This window comes from Dermochelys coriacea, chromosome 4 (genome assembly GCF_009764565.3).
Source record: "Dermochelys coriacea isolate rDerCor1 chromosome 4, rDerCor1.pri.v4, whole genome shotgun sequence".
Taxonomy (NCBI): Eukaryota; Metazoa; Chordata; order Testudines; family Dermochelyidae; genus Dermochelys; species Dermochelys coriacea.
Genome location: NC_050071.1, coordinates 29,946,708 through 29,972,981, shown reverse-complemented (window position 1 = coordinate 29,972,981; position 26,274 = coordinate 29,946,708). Strand labels below are relative to the sequence as shown.

The following is a 26,274-nucleotide window of genomic DNA, read 5'->3' as shown; positions in this document are numbered from 1 at the left end:
AAAATAGACCTGAATAGTGAAACCCCAGCCCACTGAACTCATTGAGTTTACTTTAATTGGACCAGGATTTCACATTTCTTTTTTTATGTACTCTAAGAAAAGTTTGTCCTACTCTCAGTGTTACCAACCCTAGTGATTTTATTGCGAGTTTCACCATATTTGGTGTTAATCTTAAATCTCTGGAGTCAGGTGAATAGGTGAGACTCTGAGCTTTTATTTTAAAGAAGTATGTTTCTAGATCTCATGGCTCTGGAAAAAAGCATAAAAATGTAACCCATGCACCCTGATAGTTCCAAAACCAGAAGGCAAATAAAAACATCAAATGTAATTTTTTAATCTCATTATTTTTAAATCAATCTCCTGAGTTTTGAAAGTTTGGGTACTGGCAACACTGTATTCTTGCCCTGGGCAAAGCCAGATCCAAATGTAATCCATTTAGCATGTATTTACATACATTAAGCCTTAGGAGATTAACGTATTTTTTAATTGGAGCCTTTGAATCAAGCACAGTTTTCATCATTTCAATTAATTATATGCAAAGTGACCTAAAGTCATTTTGGATCAGTGAACAGTTTGGGAGTTCTGGAGTCCCACCAAAATGGCTGTGAATGAAGGAACACTGAGGTCAATATCATATCAACAAACCTCAGATAATTACACAACAGAGCATTTTTATATATTATTTTAACTTCAGTCATGGCCATCACTGAATTAATTTCAATGTAAGTTTGGATCGGGCAGCTAGGAAATAAAAACAAATGTAGGAAATTCTTCTAAAGCCACATTTACACCGTTCAGGCAATGTCAAAGGGTAGGCCCTACAGTGGGAGAAATTTATATTTTACTGATACGGACTTCTTATTGAGACAGGTTTATTCTGATATTTTTCTCGTTGATGTTGTCAGACTACAGAAAGTTTAGACACTATGGGAATGGGCACCTGACAAATAGCCAAGATAGCCAGACAGAATAAACTCATATGCTTTTGACACATTGAGAGCATATAAACTGTGTGTTAATACTTACTTGATGATCAGATACTCCCATGATATATGCATCTTCTTCTGCCATTTTAAGAGCTGAAATGATGAAAGCACAAAGAGGATGATTGTTCACTGACCACCATATTTTTTTCAGTATGCAATAATAATAATACCTGTATCAAAACAACATTAGTCTGCTTTCAAATGAAAAGTCACATGCATTCACTGTTAAAGCTCTGACAACCCATCTCTGAACTATCCAACTGTAATAGCAACATCATCCACTGCCCAGATACCCTTAAAATTGCTCAGCACCTCCAAAGGGTGGGACTCAGAACAAAAACTGGGGTTTCCTGCTTTCAACTCCCATTGAATTGAAAATCCCAGACAAAGTATTAGGGTCAAAATTCATCTCCCCTTGTAATGCCATTAAAACCAGGAATAATTTTTTTTTTTTTACCCAGGGTGGATAAAAATCAATTTTTTTAATTTAAATTGGATTTTTTGAAAAAATCAGATTTTTGATTGAGGTATTTAAATTATAAGTTTTTCTTTTTAAAAATAAACCTGTTTAAAATGAAATCTGAATTTAATATAAAATATGTTAAGACCCAAATTTATTATACTCTCTTAAAATATTAAAATGAAAAATAAATATGCTCTATTGTGTCTTTAATTAAATTCCAGTTATCATCCTAATGCAACTTGATACAAATCATGAGCAAAAAGTTAATTATCTAATAAATAAGTAATCGCATTCACCATTTTCCAACATACTAAAAATGTACAATTAATAAATCTGAAAATATTAAGCTACATAATTGCTTAAATAAACGTATGCAGATATCATGTACCCTCCTACATAGCAAAAAGATTAATGTAAAGATTCTATTTAGTTGTGAATAGCCATGTTTTAATTGTTATATCAACCAATGAGAATGCATCTTTCCTTATAAAAATAACTGAAGCACAAATGGAAAAGCTGATTAAAATCATCAAGTTAAATCAAGGCTTTCTGCTTGATGATTTACATCAATTTGTCCTGGTTTTTACTCTGAATATTCTGAGCTTTGGCAGTTTAAGCAAAGCTATTAGCAGAAGTGTTAGTTAGGCCACAGATGTTTCATATTGGGCATCCAGAATCAAAGGCATCCAAAATTAGTCAACACTTTTGAAAATTTGTACTGTACCTTCTTTGGTCCTCATTTATACTGTGCAGGGTTTCTGTGAGACTTAATTCATGAATGTTTGTAAAACGTTTTGAGATCTTTGGAAAGTAGATTCTTTAGATGCACAATATGTGTTCATTATTGCTTAAAATATGCTGAGTACCCACAACTGCAAGTGTAGCCAATAAGAGCTGCAGGTGCTCAGCACCTCTAACAACTAACTTTCCAGATGTCTTAATGTGAGCGCTCCCAAAGAGAGGCACCCAAAATTGGTGGACGCTTCGGAAATTTGGGCCTAAGTGATTTTCCCAGGGCCATAGAGCAAGTCGCTAGGAAATGAATCTCGGAATCTTGGCTCCTAGTTCTCTAGTCTAATTGTGATAAAAGACTGCTTTTTTTATTTTAACTTTGTTAAATGTAGTTAAATTTCCTTTATAATGTTAAAATATTAAAAAAAAACTTCTCAGGGAAATGTGCGAGTAGACAGTATAATGTAGCTAATGAAATGTATTAACTCTAAAAGAGAGAGTCATTTGACTGTAACATGCAAACACATGTTGTAAAGGTCAATAACTTTACAAAGATAGGCAGGAGTCAATGGCTCTCACCTTTCATCACAAAGATTATTAACAATATTTTCCAGTGAGCTAAAAACCAATTATGAAAATCTATTGTCATGCAAAAATTTGGGAAATGATTAAGAATCTGTAAGGAAAACTGTGTCACCGAGTGACCTTTACATCACTAGAGAGGCAGGCACTGAAAAGAACAACTGGAACATTCACGTACTTTCTTTGGGCAGAAAGTAAACCTGGTGTGTTGACAGGGTCCAAAGGAGATGTGGCTCAGCCTTCCAGCACCATTGTAAAAGGGAAAGAAAATCAAAATGGGAAAAACAGAAGCCTTCTTTGGGAAAACAGGAGTTCATGAAGGTAAAACTACATCTTAGCACAGCAAGTACAAATTTGCTTTTCCCCTACCTTAAACATTGGAGAGATTTTGTTAAAGTGGGAGTGTACCTAATGTCTAGTTGCAGTATTGGTCATACATCAAATAACTGGAAATAGTATTCAGCCAAAGATGAACAGTGGATACAATAATAAATTGTATTTGATCAGTTATTACAGCAAGATGTTAGTAATCAAAGCACCATTAGTCAACTATATAACCGTACAAAACTCAGAAAGATAAGCCTTGTCTTTTCTATTATGTTTTATAATTTGCTATTGACATTATAACCCTTTATGAAGCAAGCCTGGCAGATAGAGCATCTGTAGCCAGCCTCTCTGTATGCAACATCCTTTTGTGTAACAGACTTTATTTATTTATACCATTAATCATTCCAACAAATGTGTTCAAAATTAGTACAGCTACTTCAAACAATGAGGCATTCTAAGTAGGCTTTGTTTTGTTTTTTACAGTTCTGGATTATAGAGGAATATAATGCTACTGACTAAATACTTACTAAAAATAAATATTTCGTTTGGCATGTAATGACTTCCTATTTAGATACAAAGTAGTGGAAAGTGGAAACTGAAAGAGCACAAAAGGCCAAATTTTCAGGAAGCCACTAGAAATGCATCTGCACAATTACTTATGTCCCAAAGTGGGTAACCGTACATACAAATGCCAGATTCCACTCACAGAAGTGAAATGAAAATTGTTTCTGAGAGTCTAAAACCATTTTTCCGCATTTGGCCGAAGAATACTTAACTCAATCAAATTATGATTCCATGAGTCTTCTAAGCAAAGTGATGATCAAAATGTCCTTCCAGGCCAAGGAAAATAGAAATGATGTTGATAGGAAGAAGGAAACACTTTGAGGGGATGGCTAGAATGTGAACCTCTCTCTCTATCGATGGTGTTTGCTTGCCAATTGTCAAGGTAGTGTGTAGTCTCTGGGTCCTGTTGGACTCATCACTACTCCTAAACATGTACATAGAAACAGTGCAAAGACAAGTAATGCCTCCTTCCAAGTCTGGTTAACTAGGCAATTGAGCTCATTGCTGCAGGAGGATGATCGAGCTATGATGCACAAGCTCCATGAGTTTATCACCTGCAGATTTGATTCCAGCATCATTCGCTACCTGGGGCTGACAAAGGCCACACACAAGTTCCAGCTGGTTCAACACAAAGCAGCTTGTCTCTGTCACCAACAGAAGTTGGTCCAGTAAAAGAAATTATCTCGCTGACCTATTCTCACAAGAGAACTTTATGCAGGAAATGTGGTTATTTCATATTCCTTTTTCTGATTCATGGTAATATATATTTCATGTGGAATCCATATTTAGAACTTTTATCAGACATGACTCATAAATAAAAGCAGGGGCAATATAGTATATTTTCCAAATAGCTACCATTTATTGTACTTTGCTATTAAAAATTAAAAGATGTCCTGAAATGATGCAATGGATAGCTTTATCATTAGAACTAATGAGTAGCTATTTGGATCCTGACATGATGCCAAGAAGACAAGTAATTTAAAAAAAAAATACAGATTTTGCTTATCAAGAACAAACTGCACATGGAATACACTGGCTAAATATACACAGATGCCATGGTCATAAGGAGGCATCAAATAGAAGTTCTTTGGCACCAACTACACAGGTGCCTCTTGCTCAAGCTCTTTTGCACTCAGTAGCAGTAAAAGGCAACATGATCTCTCTCTCTCACACACACACACACAGGCAGTGTGGTACATACACATACTGACTTGGGCATGCAAATATTCTGCTTTATGTATGTAAATAGATTGGGTGCTTTTTCAGGGACTAGCTAAAAATTCACCCCCAAGAAGTCCAAAACAATCCCCTCCAAATGACTAATAGACTCTCAGTTTCAAACTAAAAGCATTTCATCCATCTTCAAAGCAAAGTAATGTTGAAAATGCCCTTAGAACATTTCCCCAGTATACAAGATTTTTGTTCTCTAAATAAATTCTAACCCATCTCTTAGGTTTTCTACATATTCAGGAAATTAGAGCAAAGCCAATAACATCACCAAAATAGGAGACTTTGAGGATAACTCCTCCACAATGAATTTTTACATTGCCCTCCTCACTAGTATCTGAGCACCTTCCACATGTATATTAAGTGATGTGACTAACATCTGTCATGTGTGATTCATTCACTCTCTCAACTTCTTCCTAGAAAGAAAATTATATGTGCAGTATAGTGTTTTTGTTTAGGGAATTTGTCTGTAAATGTATATGCTGCTATGTTTTTATATTAGAGACGCCTGGTCAGATAACCATGCCTTACACTCATTGTGGAAGATAGTGAAATTTGTAATGGTCCTCAGTTCCTGTGGGACAGTTTCACAGCTTGGGACTGGCCCCTAAGTTCTGTCTCCTGCACAGACAAGCCTTAACTTTTGTGGTAGAAAATTCCAATATGCCTGAGGGGGGAGGGTTGTCAACCACAGTCCTCATCCTGGAACCTCAGATGATCTTTTGGGTATCCTGAGCTCAGGCCACTGAGTGCCTTTAAGATAAGGACTGAGACCTTGAACTTCACTCAATATTCTGTGGGAAGCCAGTGTAGAGAGCAGATGAATGAATGGATTTGATGTGAAAGATAGGTGTCTAGTGAAAGAGAAAAATGGCCCAATTTAAACTCTTTCAATTTGGGGAAAATCATTTCTCGGTTATTCCCACATAAGGGATTTGAGTTCTGAACTCATAGAATTTTCCTCTGACTGCTCCCTGGGAGGATGGAGGAACAGCATTTACTCCCTTGGAGCACGGGCCGGAGGCCCTTGATCTGCTGAGATCCATGCTGAATTTCTGTGTCTCTGCTTTATGTCCTTGTCCCCACAGCAGGTTGGCCACTGTAGGATTTCATAGAAGCAGAGGGGAAAATGTTGTCCTTTAGTGTTATTTTTAGATGTAGGAAAAGGTGACTGGGGAAGAGGAAAGGGTTAGACACTTTCAGGGAAGTTCACAGGGAAAAGTCATTTACGGCTTTGTTGGTATTAAATAATAAAATAAATATCTGTTTCTACAATGTACACTGAAGCTAACAAAATTGCATAGCTCTAACTGAGGGAAGAGTATGGAATATAATGTCAACTATTACTTGGTGTTAAGGCTTGGAACTAATGCTTGAGTACGAGCCAATAAGAATAACCGAAACCTGAGGAATGCTGCTGTAGCTCACTCAGTATAGTTTAGATATCAATCTGTATTTGATGACTATATGTGACATGATGTAGCCTTTAAAAAAAAAAAACAACCCAAGACATGCCTTTCCAGACAATGCCAGGAAGCGCTTTTACTATTTTCATTATGCCTTTTGCTTTCTTGGTGGACAATTCCTCCCAGCTACTGTTGCTGTCTCATTATTAGGTTTGGATTTTAAAAGGTGAGCAAAGACACTTCTATCCTCTACATTAGTAGCCAAACTGGCATACACAATAGAAACTGACGGGGATTGGATTTTTTAAAAATATTCACCCTTTTGAGAACAAGCAGAACCTGATATTGACTTCTTAGGCTGGGAGGAATAAGACATGATGATGCAGATGCTGGTATACCAGTCATTTAGCAAACATTTACAAAGGTCTTCTCAAGCAGCTACTGGAGCTTTTCAAAATTCCCTTGTTTTTTTTTAACTTCATGTTTACTTATTAGCTTTGGTCGCATGACACGGGTCTTGCTGGAAACATATATATAGCAAATATATACTAATGAATTGGGAAATCCAAACAGGAAGTAAAGACATAAAAAAAGAAGTATGATTCAAAAGTTATTTATAGAAGTTAAAACAAAAAATAATTTTAGATTTATTCCCAGAGATCTACCTATTCATGTTTTGAAGCGTAAATTATGAGTAAGACTCATACTTCAATGAGGCCTGAAGCCACAGAAAAAAAACCCAGACAACATATGCTTCTTTTATCCCACCCTGCAAGAAGGGATACGGTCGAAAGATCTCTGCTTTTAGTCTATGCAGTTTGAGTACAAATGGTCTAAGTGTTCTTGAGAACTCAGTTTTGAAAGATCAAGGAAAAACAGTGCCAATAACAACCCTGTAACACCTTCTAGGGCTTTTACATCTAAAGCCTAGTCACGTGAAGAGTGATAGTTGGTGAAAACATTTTAAGCAGCTACTGATCTCTCTTCTCAAATTTTCTGTGCCACCTAAACTACATTAAAACAGTCAACTACAAGCTAACATGATGCCAAGAAGACAAGTAATTTAAAAATTAACGGAAGGGGGATCTAGAAAGTAAATACAGCCCAATGACAAACAACTCCCACCCTCAACTGGCTGGAAATCCTGAAAGAACAGCTCCTGCTGCAAGTTTTCTAGCCAGGGATGCTTACACACATGTGTCAATTCTATTTTCTATTCAAATGTGTTTGTCCTTCCCTAGTATTTACATATAAAAAAGGTTTTCCAAATGAAAATGTGTAAACCAACAGCTGCTGTAGATAAACTATCATTACTAATCCTGTTAGCAGGTTTCTTTTGCTTACTCAAAGTAAGGAAAAACAGGGAACGGGGAGGTGAACTGAAGCCATATTTCACAGGAGTGATACCAGAAATATATATCATGTTGTACTACATCACAGCTATAAAATATGGCAGGCTTTCTGTTTGCTTTAAGATTCACCAGCCAGATACTACAGAAAATTCTTTCCTGGGTAACTCAGATCCCATCCATCTAATATCCCATCTCAGGGGATTAGGTCTATTTACCCTGAATATTTAAAGATCAATTAATTACCAAAATCACATTATCCCATCATACCATCTCCTCCATAAACTTATTGAGTAGAATCTTAAAGCCAGATAGATCTTTTGTCCCCACTGCTTCCCTTGGAAGGCTATTCCAAAGCTTCACTCCTCTGATGGTTAGAAATCTTCGTCTAATTTCAAGTCTAAACTTCCTGGTGGCCAGTTTATACCCATTTGTTCTTGTGTCCACATTGGTGCTGAGCTTAAATAATTCCTCTCCCTCTCCGGTATTTATCCCTCTGATATATTTATAGAGAGCAATCATATCTCCCCTCAACCTTCTTTTAGTTAGGCTAAACAAGCCAAGCTCCTTAAGTCTCCTCTCATAAGACAAGTTTTCCATTCCTTGGATCATCCTAGTAGCCCTTCTCTGTACTTGCTCCAGTTTGAATTCATCCTTTTTAAATACGGGAGACCAGAACTGCACACAGTATTCTAGGTGAGGTCTCACCAGTGCCTTGTATAATGGTACTAAAACTTCCTTATCCCTACTGGAAATACCTCTCCTGATGCATCCCAAAACCGCATTAGCTTTTTTCACAGCCATATCACATTGGCAGCTCATTGTCATTCTATGATCAACCAATACTCCAAGGTCCTTCTCCTCTTCCGTTACTTCTAATTGATGCGTCCCCACCTTATAACTAAAATTCTTGTTATTAATCCCTAAATGCATAACCTTACACTTCTCACTATTAAATTTCATCCTATTACTATTACTTCAGGTTACAAGGTCATCCAGACCCTCCTGTATAATATCCTGATCCTTCTCTGAATTGGCAATACCTCCCAGCTTTGTATCATCTGCAAACTTTATGAGCACACTCCTACTTTTTGTGCCAAGGCCAGTAATAAAAAGATTAAATAAGATTGGTCCCAAAACTGATCCCCGAGGAACTCCATTGTTAACCTCCCTCCAGCCTGACAGTTCGCCTTTCAGTAGGACCCGTTGGAGTCTCCCCTTTAACCAATTCCTTATCCACCTTTTGATGTTCATATTGATCCCCATCTTTTCCAATTTAACCAATAATTCCCCATGTGGCATGGTATCAAACGCCTTACTGAAATCTAGGTAAATTAGATCCACTGCATTTCCTTTATCTAAAAAAATCTGTTACTTTTTCAAAGAAGGAGATCAGGTTGGTTTGGCACGATCTACCTTTTGTAAAACCATGTTGTATTTTGTCCCATTTACCATTGACTTCAATGTCCTTAACTAATTTCTCCTTCAAAATTTTTTCCAAGACCTTGCATACTACAGATGTCAAACTAACTGGCCTGTAGTTACCCGGATCACATTTTTTCCCTTTCTTAAAAATAGGACCTATATTAGCAATTCTCCAATCATTCAGTACAACTCCTGAGTTTACAGATTCATTAAAAATTCTTGCTAATGGGCTTGCAATTTCAGGTGCCAATTCCTTTAATATTCTTGGATGAAGATTATCTGGGCCCCCCCGATTTAGTCCCATTAAGCTGTTTCAGCTTCGCTTCTATCTCTGATATGGTAATATCTACCTCCATATCCTCATTCCCATTTGTCATGCTACCATTATCCCTAAGATCCTCTTTAGCCTTATTAAAGACTGAGGCAAAGTATTTGATTAGATATTGGGCCATGCCTAGATTATCTTTAATCTCCACTCCATCCTCAGTGATTAGCGGCCCCACTTCTTCTTTCTTAGTTTTCTTCTTATTTATATGGCTATAGAACCTTTTACTATTGGTTTTAATTCCCTTTGCAAGGTCCAACTCTACTTTTAGCCTGTCTCACTTTATCCCTACATGTTATGACCTCAATAAGGTAGCTTTCCCTGCTGATCCCTCCCATCTTCCACTCCCTATATGCTTTCTGCTTCTTCTTAATCACCTCTCTTAGATGCTTGCTCATCCAGCTTGGTCTACAACTCCTGCCTATGAATTTTTTCCCCTTTCTTGAGATACAGGCTTCCGATAGCTTCTGCAGCTTTGATTTAAAGTAATCCCAGGCCTCCTCTACTTTTAGATCCATAAATTCTTCAGTCCAATCCACTTCCCTAACTAATTTCCTTAACTTTTGAAAGTCAGCCCTTTTGAAATCAAAAACTCTAGTTGCAGATTTCTTTTTGTTAATCCTTCCGTTCAGTTTGAACTGAATGATCACTTGAGCCAAGATTATCCCCTACAACCATTTCTTCTATGAGGTCCTCGCTACTCACCAAAATTAAATCTAAAATGGCAACCCCTCTAGTCGGTTCAGCAACTACTTGATGAAGGAATCCATCAGCTATCGCATCTAGGAAAATCTGAGCCCTATTATTATTACTATCACTGGTCCTCCAGTCTATATCTGGGATGTTAAAGTCTCCCATGATCACGCAGTTTCCATTAGTATTACTTGATTAAAAACATTAAAAAGGGCTCTATCCATATCCAAATTAGATCCCGGAGGTCTATAGCACACCCCAAGCACGATCGTAGGAGAGGCTCTACTAGTTTTGTTAGTCTCTAAGGTGCCACAAGTACTCCTTTTCTTTTTGCGAATACAGACTAACACGGCTGCTACTCTGAAACCAATACTTCATCCTGTATCTCTTCCTCCTCAACTAGGACCTCCTATTCGCCCCTATTCTCTGTAACCTCAGTATCATCCTTAGCCCTAATTTTTCTCTACTGATACATAATCCATGTCTGTATAAAGTAAACTGTTTTATTTCACTGTACTAGCTGAGAGTGTAGGAAGCCTGGGTTCTATTCCCAGCTGTGCCTCTGGCAGATTGGGGGACCTTAAGCAAGTCACTTCACTGCTCTGAGCCAGTTTGCCCATCTGTGAAACAGGGATAATGATTTGTAAAGTGCTTTAAGATCTACTGATAAGAAGCACATCATATTATTATATGCACAAAGCCTCAGGCCTTCTAAGTTCCTGGAGAGGATACACATAGGGCAAGATAGGTCATCAACATAATGTACAACAGCTACACAGAGGAACCTGCTTTTTGTAGTTTTAACCATGTCTGGCCTTTAGCTCACTGTAAAACTTTTAGACTGTATCTACACAAGGCTTTTTGCTGAAAAAATTCCCTTTGCTAACACTGGTGCAGCTCCATCAGTGGGACCACCAGTGGAAACACTAGCGCAGGCAGAGCTCCAGGCAGTCGCTGGCATTTTAAAGACCATGTTGTCTAAACCTGCTTAAAGCAGGTATATACAACAAAGAGGTATAATCGCTGGCAGCTATCTGTGTCTTGCACTTCCATCATTGCTACCATGGATGGAGCTGCACCAAAGGGAAATTATTCAGGAAAAAAAAAAAAGTCTGTTGCAGAGAAGGTTTCACTGTGGCAGTCATTTTGTTCCCATAGGTATCCCACTACCTATTTGGTTTGTATTAGTCCTAATACCTGGCAGTATTATCTAATACCTAGGTAATGGCAGAATAAGATATGATCATTAAGTTAAACTATTGTTCTGAGGAATGGCTTTGGAAATACTGGGAATTTAAAAGTTGCACGCACACTCGCCAGTATGGCATGCATAATTACACATTTTATATGGACACCTAACTGCTACTGTTACAAGTGAGACCCTCCTAAATTATTATAACTGAAAGAGATTAGATGCAAAATTATTTTCCTCCATTTTTATGTTTGTTTGCTCTTAACATCATCTTATATACAGTCAACTTCATTGTTACACTCATCGTATGACTGGATCTTTTATACAGCAAGAGGGGAAAGAACATTTTAAAAAACATGAAAGATGTTTGTAAAAATCACAAAAATTGACGGGGGTCTCTGAGGCAGCTGAAACATGTGAAACTACATTACAGACACTGCTTAAATCTCAACTTGACATCATCCTTTTAACCTCTTAGCAAATCCTTGCCTTTTTTACATATTACTAATGTCTTTTTCCCCCTCTGTGACTTCAGTACTGATTTTGTTTGAGATTTTTTAAAAAGAGTGTTATACTGAATGTACAGTTTTAGACATGCTATTGAAAAAATACATTAAAAAATAGTTGCATATTATTGTATCACAGAGAGGCAGCCTTCTCCAGTGCTGTTAAGGGGCTGCAGAATTTAAATTGCTACATTTCTCCAGCCACTAACAAATCTGTAGATCGTCTAATTTTTTTTTACGTCAACCCAGAATGATGACATCGTATGCTGGTTTTTCTACTAACACAATCTTTGTTATTTGCTATGGCTAGTCATGGTTTTCTGTTTGATGGGACTCAGGAGGTTTTGGCCTTGTGTATCTTAAAACTGATACAATTTCAGATGGAAATGATTTTTCCTCTTGATTTGGGATCTTAGATAATATTTTAGTTCTTTTTAAACAATAATTTTACACTCCATCTTAAAAATTCTTTCAGCAAAGGATGCATTACCAGCCATCAAGGATGTCTACCCACAGAATCTGCATAGCATTATAGCCTACAGAAAGTCTGTGATTGCTTGTGACAATAAAATGATTAACAAAGACGAGGCATTTTCAAATGTGCTCAACACCCACAACTACTCTCAACAGAAGTTTCTAGATGCTGAGCACTTTTAAAAATATGGCCACTTAATATCATACCTTAAGTGGGAGCTGAAATCTTATGAAAATGTAGACACTTTTTTAAAAATCTAAATGAGCGCAACTGGGTGCTGACTGAGCTCTTTTGAAAATATGGCCATAGATTTTCTACAAGAAACTATTACTTTATTGAGCTAAACATTTGATAGCATGGGGAAATTTATCAGACAAACAGTAATAATACTGTGGGAATGGCTGTCTTATCTATATAATTAATCCATGTACAATATAACCAAACTTTTTGCTGCCTTTAAGGTTTAAGACAGGTTGGGAATAAACTGCATAAAAGTTGCAGAATATGCTCCACCATTGAGCCTAATAAGGTTAATTGCCTCGATATTGTGCTACTAATGCCAACTGTTTAAGATAAAATTTGTAAATAATAACTGGCACTAAATGTAATATGAAAATCAGTGAGGAATATGTAGTTCTTGTAACTTACACCTGTGTTTTGCTTTGTTCCTGCAGAATGGGCAGTGTTCCCTCATTAATCTTACTTCACTAAGCATCCCTGGAAACCTAATGACTTCCCTTACTAAGGGGACTTCTAGATTATGACTAGCATTTAGGGAAGGAATAAAAAATGAAGTACTGACCTAATGACAGATGGCGATATGTTAACATTTGCTCTACACACAAAAATTGTGCTTCAAGCATGTTGATCGTGAGTAAAATAAGAATAAGAATGGCCACACTGGATCAGACCAAAGGTCCATCTAGCCCAGTATCTGTCTTCTGACAGTAGCCAATGCCGGGTGCTTTAGAGGGAATGAACAGAACAGGTAATCATCAAGTGATCCATCCTCTGTCACCCATCCCAGCTTCTGGCAAACAGAAGCTAGGGACACCATCCCTGCCCATCCTGGCTCATAGCCAAAGTTGGCATCTGTAGGTCCAGCCCCGGAGTCGGTGCCTATACAAGGAGCTGCATATTAACTTCTGAAGAGCTGCATGTGGCTCTGGAACCACAGGTTGGCCACCCCGATCTAGCATATTACTCCTTAGTTTTCTCTTTTCCAAGCTGAAAAATCCCAGTCTTATTAATTTTTCCTCATATGGAAGCTGTTCCATACCCCTAATCATTTTTATTGCCCTTTCCTGAACCTTTTCCAATTCTAATACATCTTTTTTGAGATGGGAGACCAAATCTGCATGCTGTATTCAAGATGTGGGTGTATGATGGATTTATATAGAGGCAATATGATATTATTTGTCTTATATCTATCCCTTTCCTAATGATTCCCAAAATTGTTAGCTTTTTTGACTGCCACTGCACACTGAGTGGATGTTTTCAGAGAACTATTCACAGTGGCTCCAAGATCTCTTTCTTGAGTGGTAACAGCTAATTCAGAACCCATCATTTTATATGTATAGTTGGGGATTATGTTTCCAATGGGCACTTCTTGGAAATGTTTGAATGTTTTTGTTAAACAAATTCAGACTAATGAAACTGAAAAAATAAACAGTTCTCAAACTTGCTACAAAATATGTTTTCAAAATACAAATAAAATATGATGACAAAACTATTCAGCTTTAACAGCTGTATATCCATTGTAGTGAACTACCTTTAAAAAGTAAGTAATCTGAGTGAGGACTCTGTATGAGCCACCAGGATTTTGGATGATTTATTTTTTGTTAAATTCAGGTTTAAAAATATCAGAAGAAATAAAGAAACAAGAATTTTGGAGTGGCTTTTAAAAAATTCTTAATTTTTATGTTTGTAATCAGAGCCGGACTTATGGGCGTGCGACTTCCTAGGGCATTGTGGTCATGGGGCTCCGTGGTCGAGAGGCAAGAAGGGCAGGTCTGTGGTGCAATATTGCAGAAGGGAGCTTGGGACAATGGGAGGGAAGCAGTGGGGCACAGGGGCAACGGGGAGCCCAGGGAATAGCAAGAGCTAGGGTCGATGGATGGGGAAGCCTGCAGTGGCCAGGGGTGACAGGGCGATGGGTGGGGAGTCCAGGAAGGCAGAGGGGGCTGGGGGCCAGAGGTGATATATGGGTGGCTGGGTGGGGAGCCCAGAAAGGCAACTGAACTTGAGGGCAACGGAGGGGGAGGCAGTGGGCACCAAAATACAAGTTTGCCCAGGGCGCCATTTTCCCTAAGGTCAGCCCTGTTTGTAATTGTATTATATTAAAATTTTATGTAAAACAGTCAAATTGTAACCCAGAAAACATACAGACTTCCCCTTCTTCTAAATGAGAATTGCACATGAGTATCCAGAGTCGAACTTGATCATTTACAGCGAATGAATAATTTCTCAAGTAACTAAAAACAAACAAACAAACAAAACAACACCCCCCCATACACATTTCTAAGCTCCAACACATTGTCATGCACCACCAGTTGCACTTTCAGTGCAGGCTCTAGAGTGTAATATACAGACAGGGTGGGTTCCCCATTTAAACAAGAACATTGACATACATTGTGGAGAGAGGGGGCTCTGGAGGTAGCAAGATCTCCGTCAGTTCTTTTTCGTGGTGATGGTGGCCAGGGATTCTCAATTGTTTGCAAGCTGACACTGAAAATTGGAAATGCTGACCTTCTGACTGGTCGGTGGTGCAATGTCAATAAGCAAATAACATAGGTAAAACTCAGGACAACAATGTGAGTTTTAAAAGTCTGAGTTTGGGGAGGCTGAAACCTGTTTTGAGAATGAAATTTGGGAGGTAGAACTCAGGCTGTCTGGGATTTAATCCACATAAAACAAAACACATGACAACAATCGCTCAGGCCTCAATTGTATGCAGTATAATTCATATTATACAACATAAAATATTTCAAAACATCATTAATAAAATTAGAAAATCATTGGAGTACCTCTATTGCTTATTTTATTTACGTGCCTCAAACTGTCCATAGGTCTGTGAGAGGCAAGAAATCTGATTTTAAAGAACAACATCCTACCAAGGGCCTCACCTGTTCTTCAACCTTTGAAATACCAATAGGAGTCAATCGCTGGATTTAAGCTGATAGGTGCCTAAATTCTTTTGTGAATGTATCCCTAACTGCCATGGTAGGTGCCTAAATCCCAGAATCAGGCTCCATTGGGATTCACAAAACCCCCACTCAGCTGCCTCCCACACCTTGTTAGTGTTTAGAAAAATCACTTTCCGCCTACATTTGTGCAGTAAAAGTTTCCAAGGAAACTATGTTTCAGCCTCTGGGCATGCACACCGCAGCTCCATGCCAGCTTATGGAGGCCTCAGGCCCAGATTGATTCACAAACTGGATGAAGACAGGCATTCCTCCACCTAACTCGCCTGCAGGGCCCCATCCAGTGAACGTGTTCAGACCTTGTCTACTGGATTGGGGCCCCAGTAGGTGAACTCACACAAAATGGGAAAGGGGGAGGGTAAGAAAGAGGACCACTCTCATAACTTTTAGCCCACTGGTTAGGATACTCACCTGGGATGTGGGAGATCCCCAGTTCAAGTCCACCCTCCACATGAAGGGAGAAGGGATTTGAACTGGGCTTTGCCACCCTCAAGTGCCCTAACCACTGAGCTACAGGATATTCTGAGGGGGTGAGGGGTCCCTCAATCTCTCCTGTTGAAGCTATTCCATTGTGAGTAATAAAAAAAGTCACTGCAGCAGGGGGACTGGATCCTGGCTCTCCCAGGTCAGTGCTCTAATCACCAGGTTACCGTCCTTCTCACATTTGCACACACTCTCTCTTGCCCAATGATTCTTTCATTATTTAATCCAAAGTGGGACAGCTTCAACAGGAGAGACAAAGGGAGACTCACATCAGAATATCCCTTAGCCCAGTGGTTAGAGCATTCGCTTGAGAGAGGATCTGAAGAGAGATTTGCCACCTTTCTCCCCATCAGGACGAGGGATCTGAAATGGGGGGCAGGGAGGGAAGTTTTCTTCATCTTGCATGAGTATCCAATCCATTCGTCTAAAGGTTGTAAGGGAGGTCTCTCCCTCTGGTCCCCAGCATCTTGCTAAAACAGGATAGGAGGCTAACCTGAGGACAAGACTGGCAGCTAGGAATCTCAGTGAGAGGGAGATATATCCCTGCAGCCTGGTTTTAGGCACCCATCTCCAAGAGAGAAGCAGAGTTTAGCACACACCCCTTGGCGTGGCATCTCCCCCTAGGTAAATTAGACAACGAGCCACCCAGCGTGCTGGCTTCTGCATAATCCCATTCTGAGGCACCCATCTCTCCCCATTAATTGTACAGGGAACCTCAGTGCCGAACCCAGTAATTTTCTAGGTGCCTAAAAATTAGGCATGGTAATGCTCAGCCTTACCACATGTACATTTCTTTGTTAGTCTAGCCCATAGTGTTTTACCTTAACTAATTCTGGGCCTTACAACAGGAAGAAATTAATGAATTTGGTGCTGGATTTCTCTGGTGCTCAGTCTGACAGTGTAGCTCAATACTAATCTAGAGATTTTACCTATAAAATGGGACAGAGACAGAATAATTCAGAAACACGCCTGTTTAGTCCTTGGCCTCTCAGATGAAATTGTCAAGGAAGACAGACCCTGATTTAGCAAGGTACTTAACCACACGCTTAAAATAAAGATGGGGTGGTCCCATGGATTTCAATGGAACTACTCATGTGCTTAAAACTAGGCACGTGCTTAAGTACCTTTTGGAAATGAGGACGTAATTATTGAGACAATATTGGACAATAAGTAAGTCCAACATTGGACTAAGTTCATAATTAGTGACTGTTGTGATTATGATTTTGGCAAGGCAGAACTTTTTCTAAGCCTATCACACACTCCACATAGTGGCCATCATATGGGAACTTTAAGGGGTAGGGCTGACAGTGACCTACAGCTGGGTGTCTAGAACTCTTTTTCCATTTTTTAAAAATAATTAACTCCACTATTTTTATCTTTGGAGCAGGAATCCTCTGCAGGATAAATCCACCAGTAAATTGAAAGAAAGTTGTTTAGAAATGTTCTTGCTTGCTAATTGAGTAAATAAGATTCTCTCTTCTTTAAAGATACATTTACATTTAAAATTATAGCTGGGAAACAACAGTGATCTACAAGGCAGGAATGTTTTGTTCAGATTAATTTCTTTTCTCAAGTGGTCTCTCACGACACATGATCATCTGATAAAACGGTGTGTCCAAAGACCACAGAGGTTTCTGAGCAATTGTTTCTCTTGGCACAAAAAGCTAACAATAAATGAATAAAAACATTTGTTTCTCAGTTACATCTTTTCAACCTCTATGTCAGTGGTATAGGATGTGTGTAACTAAAAGGGAAAATTTGGTTCCATAAATTAGCCTATGAATTTTAATAATTATAACAACATACTCCATAACCCTCATACACAGAAAGGGCTTCCAAATTGGTTCCGATGCTCCTGTACTTTAACTGTATATAAGAAACACCATACATGGGGTCCTACTATTGAAGGACATTTTCTGGGTTAGCTCATGGAGCATTATGTATGTAGCAGCATGCGGGAAGTAAAAAGGACAAAGCAACACTGATTAGAAAAAAGAAAAGGAGTACTTGTGGCACCTTAGAGACTAACAAATTTATTAGAGCATAAGCTTTCGTGAGCTACAGCTCACTTCATCGGATGCATTACTTTACATTAATGCATCCGATGAAGTGAGCTGTAGCTCACGAAAGCTTATGCTCTAATAAATTTGTTAGTCTCTAAGGTGCCACAAGTACTCCTTTTCTTTTTGCGAATACAGACTAACACGGCTGCTACTCTGAAACCTGACCACTGATTAGAAAGGGGAACTCGATTTTTCATGAAAATTCCAATATTTACAAAGTGTTGAGTTTGTGATGTAGTAATGCTTCCCTATAGATATCTATTGCTAAGCATTACTGAAATCACATAGTTCCAGCCAAATAAGAATAATAAATCAAGCTTAAAGAAAAATACCTAAAATCATTGTGAAACTACATATATATAATTGTAAGAAGTAGGAAATGTTTAAAAGATGGTACTAAATTAACCAGTACTCTCCATTCCCTCCCCCCCATCCTTCCTCATTTTCCTTTTCAATCACAAGTACTTTTTTCCAGGGCATTTTTCACTGTGCAAAACAGCTTCAAAATTCACCGAAGGATTGAGATAACCCAGGGGCTCTCTGTCAGTCACAAAATTACTTCACTGAGGAAATTAGTATTTTTTAGACCTACACAACTCTACACCAAAATGAAACCAAATCATTCTCAGTTTCATAATCTTAACTCTCTCCAGCACCTATTGACTAGTTATTTGTGAAACTAATTTAATTTTGTGATGACTTTTTTTGTTAATGTAAATTTTTTCCATTAAAAGGGATATGGGGGGGAGGGGTGTGGGCAGGAAGGGGAAAGAAAAGCTTTTCCACTTGTTAAAAATCAATACTACAGTCTGAAATTATTCACAATTCTTGCAGACACTTTACCAAAGCTAGTTCTTAGAAGGCTACATAAAAATTCAAGTGTATAAATGTTGTGGGAAGATCCTTTCCTAGTGTGCATATCATAGCTCTGGGAGCGCCATTTCAGAAATATTTGGACGGGGGGCAGGAGGAAGTTGTGTTTCAGTATATATAACCTTATATGTTGCTATATTGTAGCCTGAAAAGTTGCAGTGGGGGGCAGGAAAGTGGGGGAGAAGAAGAAAAAGACATAATGGAGCATATAGCCCTATGAAAAGTCTGGGTGGGGAGCAAACTAAGGTCGGGGCAAGACACTGCCCCCCTTTTGCCCCATAGCTTGAATGTCAATGAATCATAGAACTATGACAATTTACACCCTCTGAAGAACCACATTTGAGTCTTTAAGTAGCATATTGTTTTTGCATTTTAGCAACTCAATTATTGCTCATTAATTGATATAGATGACAAAATACTGCAACCCCCCCCCCTCCCAAATCAGCAATAGTTTCCTTTCTTCAAATGTCAGAAGTGTGGCTCTAAACCAGAAAAAAAAAAATACTAACCCCTTCTTTGGCTAGCATAATATTTAGAAAAATAAATAAATTCACAATAAACTGCAAATAAATTCCAGAATTCAAAATGAAACAGTTGGTCACATTCTTCACTCATTACATCAGTTTTGTGAAGTAACACTGCTACAAATCTGGTGTATTGGAGTGGAGCATCAAACCCTTTACTACTGCTTTGATTTTTCTTCTTCGGAAGAGAAAGACAGGAAAAAAAGGACTTAAATTTGTCAATTTATGTTATCTATATTTCCCTCTCAAATTTTTCATTTTAGCAAGTGTGTATAAGTTTTTGCAAGGACTAATGCCTTTTAAAATTTACCATTTTTAGCTGAAAACTGAAATTTATTGTTAAACCAATAGCAATGCTTAATCCATAAAACCACAATCCTGCAAACTCTTACATGCATAATTAATTTCACTTGTCTGAATAATACATGCTCATATACAGAAGCATTTGGGGGATCAGGGCACATAATGTAATTCATCTTAATGCAGACTCCATTTTGTATGCAAGTTTCAGAAACTATTTCCTATTTTTTGTTCACGTGAAGTGAGTAACTTAAAAATGCTCATTCATTCATGTCAACAAATGCCACTCAAATAAAAAATAATGGAGAGTTGAATCCTCTTATTTTTAGGGTCAAATGTAACAAACAATTAATTAGCTATTATTTTCCATCCATGATAATTTCATTTTCATTATTTAGTACTGAAGATCCCATTTACTACTTTTGAAATTATTTAAATTAGCTGCAGTATTCCCTATACTTAGAATAGAATTATTGAAAATATCAGAACTAATGTTTACACCAGTCATATTGGTAAGTGACTAGTTTTTAAGGGAACACAAACAATGCAATGTAATAGAAACCGTGATTTTTCTTTCAGATGAAGTAGGAATTTCACATGTAAAATCAAAGGGACATTTGAAAAATCACTATATTTTCAGACTGAAATTCTGTGCCTCCTCTACTTACAAGTAACCCCTACAAAGTTAAAAAATAATTCTCCCCCCTTCCTTTTTCAGTTTGTTTCTTTTGTGGACTTGAAAGCACTTTATGCACAGTGAGTTTCTCCCTAGCTTACAAACATTAACAAAAGAGTAGAAAAAAACATATACATTTTTTATTTACAGTATTCTTTACGAAGAAATATCACAGCATGAAATTTAAAGTGTGCACTAACAGAAACTGGAATTTTTGAATTTGCATAATTGAAAAAAAAATCAAATGGACAGTCACCCTTTAAGGAAAATCCACAAGACAAAGTCATTCACAGTAAGTCATTCATTTACTGAAAGACTAGTTAAATGACCAGTAACACTTCATTTCTGGTCCAATGACTCCATAAATCGATGGAGGAGGGAGATGGGGTAAATCAATCATATTGACAGGTTCTCATATACAGGTAAGACACTGCCCTTACAAACAATGAGGTTTTCAGAATAAGAAACACACCACACTTAGAAAAGGAGTACTTGTGGCACCTTAGAGACTAACAAATTTATTAGAGCATAAGCTTTCGTGAGCTACAGTGAGCTGTAGCTCACGAAAGCTTATGCTCTAATAAATTTGTTAGTCTCTAAGGTGCCACAAGTACTCCTTTTCTTTTTGCGAATACAGACTAACACGGCTGCTACTCTGACACCACACTTAAGCTCTCATTTTGGAAACTCACCTAAGGTTCGGTACATTACGTTATTGTAGAGTGTCCCAAGCCATAGGTGTTCCTAGCAGGCAGCACCTGCTGGACACCCATTGCTTTGGACCTGCTCAGATTATTTTAACAATAATTCCCCATTTTTTTCTCCTTTGTTTGCTTTTAAAGCCAATACTAATGAATCTGGATATACCCTGGAGAAATAGCTCTACGCCATTTACTGTATATCAGTCTTTTGGATGAGAACTTAAAAAAACTACAGTACTTGTGGCACCTTAGAGACTAACAAATTTAGTTGAGCATAAGCTTTTGTGGGCTACAGCTCACTTCATCGGATGCATTTGGTGGAAAATACAGAGGGGAGATTGATATACACACACAGAGAACATGTAAAGGTGGAAGTTGCCATACCAACTCTAAGAGGCTAATTAATTAAGATGAGCTATTATCACCAGGAGAAAAAACACTTTTGTAGTGATAATCAGGATGGCCCATTTCAGACAGCTGACAAGCAGGTGTAAGGATACTTAACATGGCCAACTCTGTCCACATATCTATTCAAGTGACACCATCATAGGACCTAATCACATCAGCCACGCCATCAGGGGCTCATTCACCTGCACATCTACCAATGTGATATATGCCATCATGTGCCAGCAATGCCCCTCTGCCATGTACATTGGCCAAACCGGACAGTGTCTACGCAAAAGAATAAACGGACACAAATCTGACCTCAGGAATCATAACTTTCAAAAACCGGGAGAACACTTCAACCTCTCTGGTCACTCAGTAACAGACTTAAAGGTGGCAATTTTGCAACAGAAAAACTCAAGAATAGACACCAAGGAGAAACTGCTGAACTTGAATTGATTTGCAAACTAAATACCATTAACTTGGTCTTGAATAGAGACTGGGAGCGGCTGGGTCATTACACAAACTGAATCTATTTCCCTATGTTAAGTATCCTCACATCTTCTCGTCAACCTCCTCCCCCCCCCCCCCCCCGCCGCTGCTGCCGCCACCGCCACTCCGGATCAGTTTCTTTTACGTTACAAATCCCGCCAGGCCAAAACCTGCTGTCAGTTGTACCAGCGTCAACCCGGAGTTACTCCGCAGCGGCACCGGTTAAAGGGAGCGTAGCACTCGCCCTGCAGCAGCTGACTGGCGTGAAGCTCATCCCCCTTCACACGCAGGGCGGGCGGCCCGAACAGGAATGAGGAAGTGGAGCAGCTGGTGAAGGTGAATGTTTAAAAAGGCGCCAGCGCCCGGGCGGCTCCGGCCCAGGCCCAGGCGGACGAAGGCCCGACCCTGATGCTACGTGCTCACCCTCACGCGGGAGCGCACTCCGGCTCGGCCCCGCTCCTTCTCCAGGCTGGCCGCCCTCGGGGGCGTCGGCAGGGGGTGAGCCCCGCTGGGGGCAGCAGCTCCGCCTTGCACTTCGCTTCCCGCCGCCGCTTGCAAGCGTCAGCGCGGCGCCATGTAAACCGGGCTGCGGAGCGGCGCGGCCCGGCCGGCGGGAGCGGCCGCCTCGTCCTCCTCCCCTGCAGCCGCAGCGCAGCGGGGATTTCCCCCCCCCCCCCTTGCTCTAGAGAGCGGCCCGGGCGGCTCCGTCTCGCAGACCCGTCAGCAGCTGCCCTTTCGCAGCGAGTTACCTTCCCCTCTCCCTCCCCTGCCCTGCCGCCGCCGCTGCTCTCACTTCCTTCCTGGCTGGAAATTCCCACTGACGTTTCGAGAGCGAGAGAGAAGCGGAGGCCGCCGCGGAAGGGCGGGGAGGTTGCCAACGAGAGAGGCGCTCCCAAGGCGGAGCAGCTCCCGGGATGCCCGCGGGGGGAGAGGGCAGCGCAGGTTAGGGCTGCCCCAGGGCCCTGCTCGGAGACCCGCCGCGGCGCGGATTCGAGCTGGGGAAGATTTTTAAGGCAAAACAAAAAAAAAAACCACCCCCCCCCCGCCAGCGCTCTTGTTAATTACTGATGCGATAGTAGCAGCCAGAGACCCCAGTCAGGTCATGGCCTAGTGGGCTGTACAGGGGATGCATCCGATGAAGTGAGCTGTAGCTCACGAAAGCTTATGCTCAAATAAATTTTAGTCTCTAAGGTGCCACAAGTACTCCTTTTCTTTTTGCGAATACAGACTAACACGGCTGCTACTCTGAAACAGGGGACATACAGGCTGGGGAGGGGCAGTCTCGCCTGTGAAGAGCTCAGGCTGTCCCTGGGTGAAATCTACCCAGCGAAATCCTCTCCCACCTCCGAGAGAAAAGGGAGTGTGAGAGACACACACACACACACACACACGCGCACCTCTCCCACCCAGGGCCGGATTAATGTAGGGGCTGCAGCCCAGGGCCTTGGGCTAAGGGGGCCCCCTCAGGCCAGATGCGGCCCGCTGCTTCCTTTCGTCTGGGCCGTGGCAAGTCTCCACGCCACGGGCAAGACACCGCTCCCTGACTGTTGGTGCTTTCTTCCCCCCCCCCCCCCCCCCCCCGGGCCTAGAGCTGCACGTGCTGGCTCGCCAATGTGCTCCTGCAGGCCATAGGCGAGGGGCATTCAGGGAATCAATGCGTGCTGCCCCCAGAGCCGGCTCCACGGGTACCCCAGCCAATGGGAGCTGTAGGGCGGTGCCTGCAGGCAGAGCGGCCTGGCCCCTCTGCCTAGGGGCTAGATATGCTGACCACCTCAGGGAGCAGAGCAGGCAGGGATCCTGCCTTAGCCCAGGTGCCTTCCGAGGTAAGCACCTCACTGTCAGAGGCTGCACCCCAATCCTGTGCCCCAACTCACACCAAACCCCCAGGGGCCCCACAAAATCTAATAGCCCCAGGTCCACAGGAGAGTTAATCCGGCCCTGCTCCCTTTCCAGAGAGAAAAGGGACTGCAACACTACATGTGCTTTCTATGATAGCAGGGTCAGTGTTAGATTCACTGGGACCCAGGGCAGAAACTAAGGAATGGGCCCCCACCTTGAGCCCTGCCGCCCATAACTTAGTTTCTCAGGGCCCCTGGACAATTGCCCTGCTTGATACCCCCCTAATACCAGCTTTGTGTGCTAGAGAGAAACTGCCCTTCTCCCTTCCCCCACAACCCTCCTGCCCTAGAGAGGAAGAAGCTTGTAATAAACCCACATCGAACAAGATCTTTCTTCCACGGAAGCTGCAACTGCACACACAGAGAAAAATCTTCCAGCCTAGAAGGAGATATTTGAATACATGAGCCTTGTCTACACTAGTGAATTTACACAGAAAATTCCCACTGTTATTAACATAGGTTTTTCAGCACCAGTCTTTATACCATATCAGTTAAAAGCGGATGGTTTAAATCAAGACAGTCCTGAAAACAGCCACTAGAACATAAGCAAAGCTCTTGAGGCATCCATCCTCCTTTTCTATATGCTTGTGCAGCGCTTAGAACAACAGGGCCCCAGGTTGGCTAGCCTATGTTAAATAATAATAATAAATACACCCAAGCTACCAAGGGAGGAGAATTGGTCCCCAAGGCTCTGGGGGAAGGAGATGAATATAGATCTAAAATGTGGGAAATATTTCAGAGAGAGAGTCATTTGAAAGGAAAGGTGCATATCACAGCTAGTCACAGACATGCTCAGAAGCAAAACTTGTGTGAACAAGTACTGGGAAAGTAGACAACCTGAAATGGCTATAAAAGTTGAAACAGACATTGTGGAATGATTTTAAATGGACATTGTTAACGGGTTTAGGACCCAACATTTAGGTTCCAAATTAAATCCTCTGCACCATCCCTAAATCTAATCTTTAAAAAAAAAAAAAAAAAAGATACAATTTTAACTCTGTTAAGACCCAATCCTCCATCACTGAAGTTATCTTTCAAGAGAAGCAATATCATGTCCTAAGGCCTCACACTTACAAAGAGATATTCTGCATGGCAGTAAGGCCTTGTCTACACTATGAAATTACTCTGATTTTACAGAAGTTGATTATTGGGAACAGATTGTGTAAAGTCGAGTGCATGTGTCCACACTAAGCTCATTAATTCGGCGGTGTGCATCCATAGTACCGTAGCAAGTGTCGACATTCTGAGCAGTGCACTGTGGGTAGCTATCCCACAGTCCCCGCAGCCCATTGAAATTCTGAGCTGAGCTCCCAATGCCTGATGGGGCCAAAAATTTATCCCAGGTGGTTATGGGTAAATGTCATCAGTCAACCCTCCCTCCGTGAAAGCAACGGCAGACAATCATTTCATGCCCTTTTCCCTAGATTGCCCAAGCAGATGCCGTAGCACAGCAAGCATGGAGCCCGTTCAGCTCACCGCAGCAGTTAAGACCACCTTGCGCGTGATCATGCAGTTTATGCAGAACCAGAACCTGAAAAACCAGGCGAGGAGGCGACCGCAGTGCAGTGACAAGAGTGATGAGGACATGGACACAGATTTTTCTAAAACCGCGGTCCCCGGCAATTTGGAGATCATGGTGTTAACGGAGCAGGCTCATGCTGTGGAACGCTGATTCTGGGCCTGGGAAACAAGCACAGACTAGTGGGACCGCACGGTATTGCAGGTTTGGGATGATTCTGAGAGGCTCCGAAACTTTCACATGCGTAAGGACACTTTCATGGAACTTTGTGACTTACTTTCCCCTGCCCTGAAGTGCAAGAAAACCAAGATGAGAGCAGCCCTCACAGTTGAGAAGCGAGTGGCAATAACCCTCTGGAAGCTTGCAACGCCAGACAGCTACCGGTCAGTCGGTAATCAATTTGGAGTAGGCAAATCTACTGTGGGGGTTGCTGTGATGCAAGCAGCCACCACAATCATTGAGCTGCGGCTATCAAAGGTAGTGATTCTGGGAAATGTGTAGGTCATAGTAGATGGCTTTGCTGCAATGGGATTCCCTAACTGTGGTGGGGCTATAGACGGAACGCATATCCCTATCTTGGGACCGGACCACTAGGGCAGCCAGTACATAAACTACAAGGGGTGCTTTTCAATGGTGCTACAAGCACTGGTGGATCACAAGGGACATTTCACCAACATCAATGTGGGATGGCTGGGAAAGGTTCATGATGCTCATGTCTTCAGGAACTCTGGTCTGTTTAAATGACTGCAGGAAAGGATTTACTTCCCAGACTAGAAAATAACTGTTGGGGATGTTGAAATGCCTATTGTTATCCTTGAGGACCCAGCTTACCCCTTAATGCCCTGGCTCATGAAGCTGTACACAGGCATCCTGGACTGTAGTAAGGAGCTGTTCAACTATAGGCTG

At 40.7% G+C, this 26,274-nt stretch overlaps 2 protein-coding genes across 2 annotated transcripts in view; one reads left to right on the top strand and one right to left on the bottom strand.

Annotated features, from left to right (window-relative positions):
* NFKB1 (nuclear factor kappa B subunit 1) overlaps positions 1 to 22,502 on the bottom strand; it is a 101,839-nt gene extending 79,337 nt beyond the window's left edge. Inside the window, 2 exon segments of the mRNA XM_043513207.1 lie at positions 1,027 to 1,079; positions 22,375 to 22,502. Coding sequence (XP_043369142.1) covers positions 1,027 to 1,071 — 45 coding nt within the window. The 5' untranslated portion in view covers positions 1,072 to 1,079; positions 22,375 to 22,502.
* Positions 22,081 to 25,410, top strand: LOC119854761. Its single transcript, XM_038399812.2, has 2 exons — positions 22,081 to 22,893; positions 25,274 to 25,410. The coding sequence occupies exons 1-2, from the start codon at positions 22,360 to 22,362 to the stop codon at positions 25,352 to 25,354; spliced, it is 615 nt and encodes a 204-aa protein (XP_038255740.1). The 5' UTR covers positions 22,081 to 22,359; the 3' UTR covers positions 25,355 to 25,410.
* Positions 25,411 to 26,274: the final 864 nt, after the last annotated feature.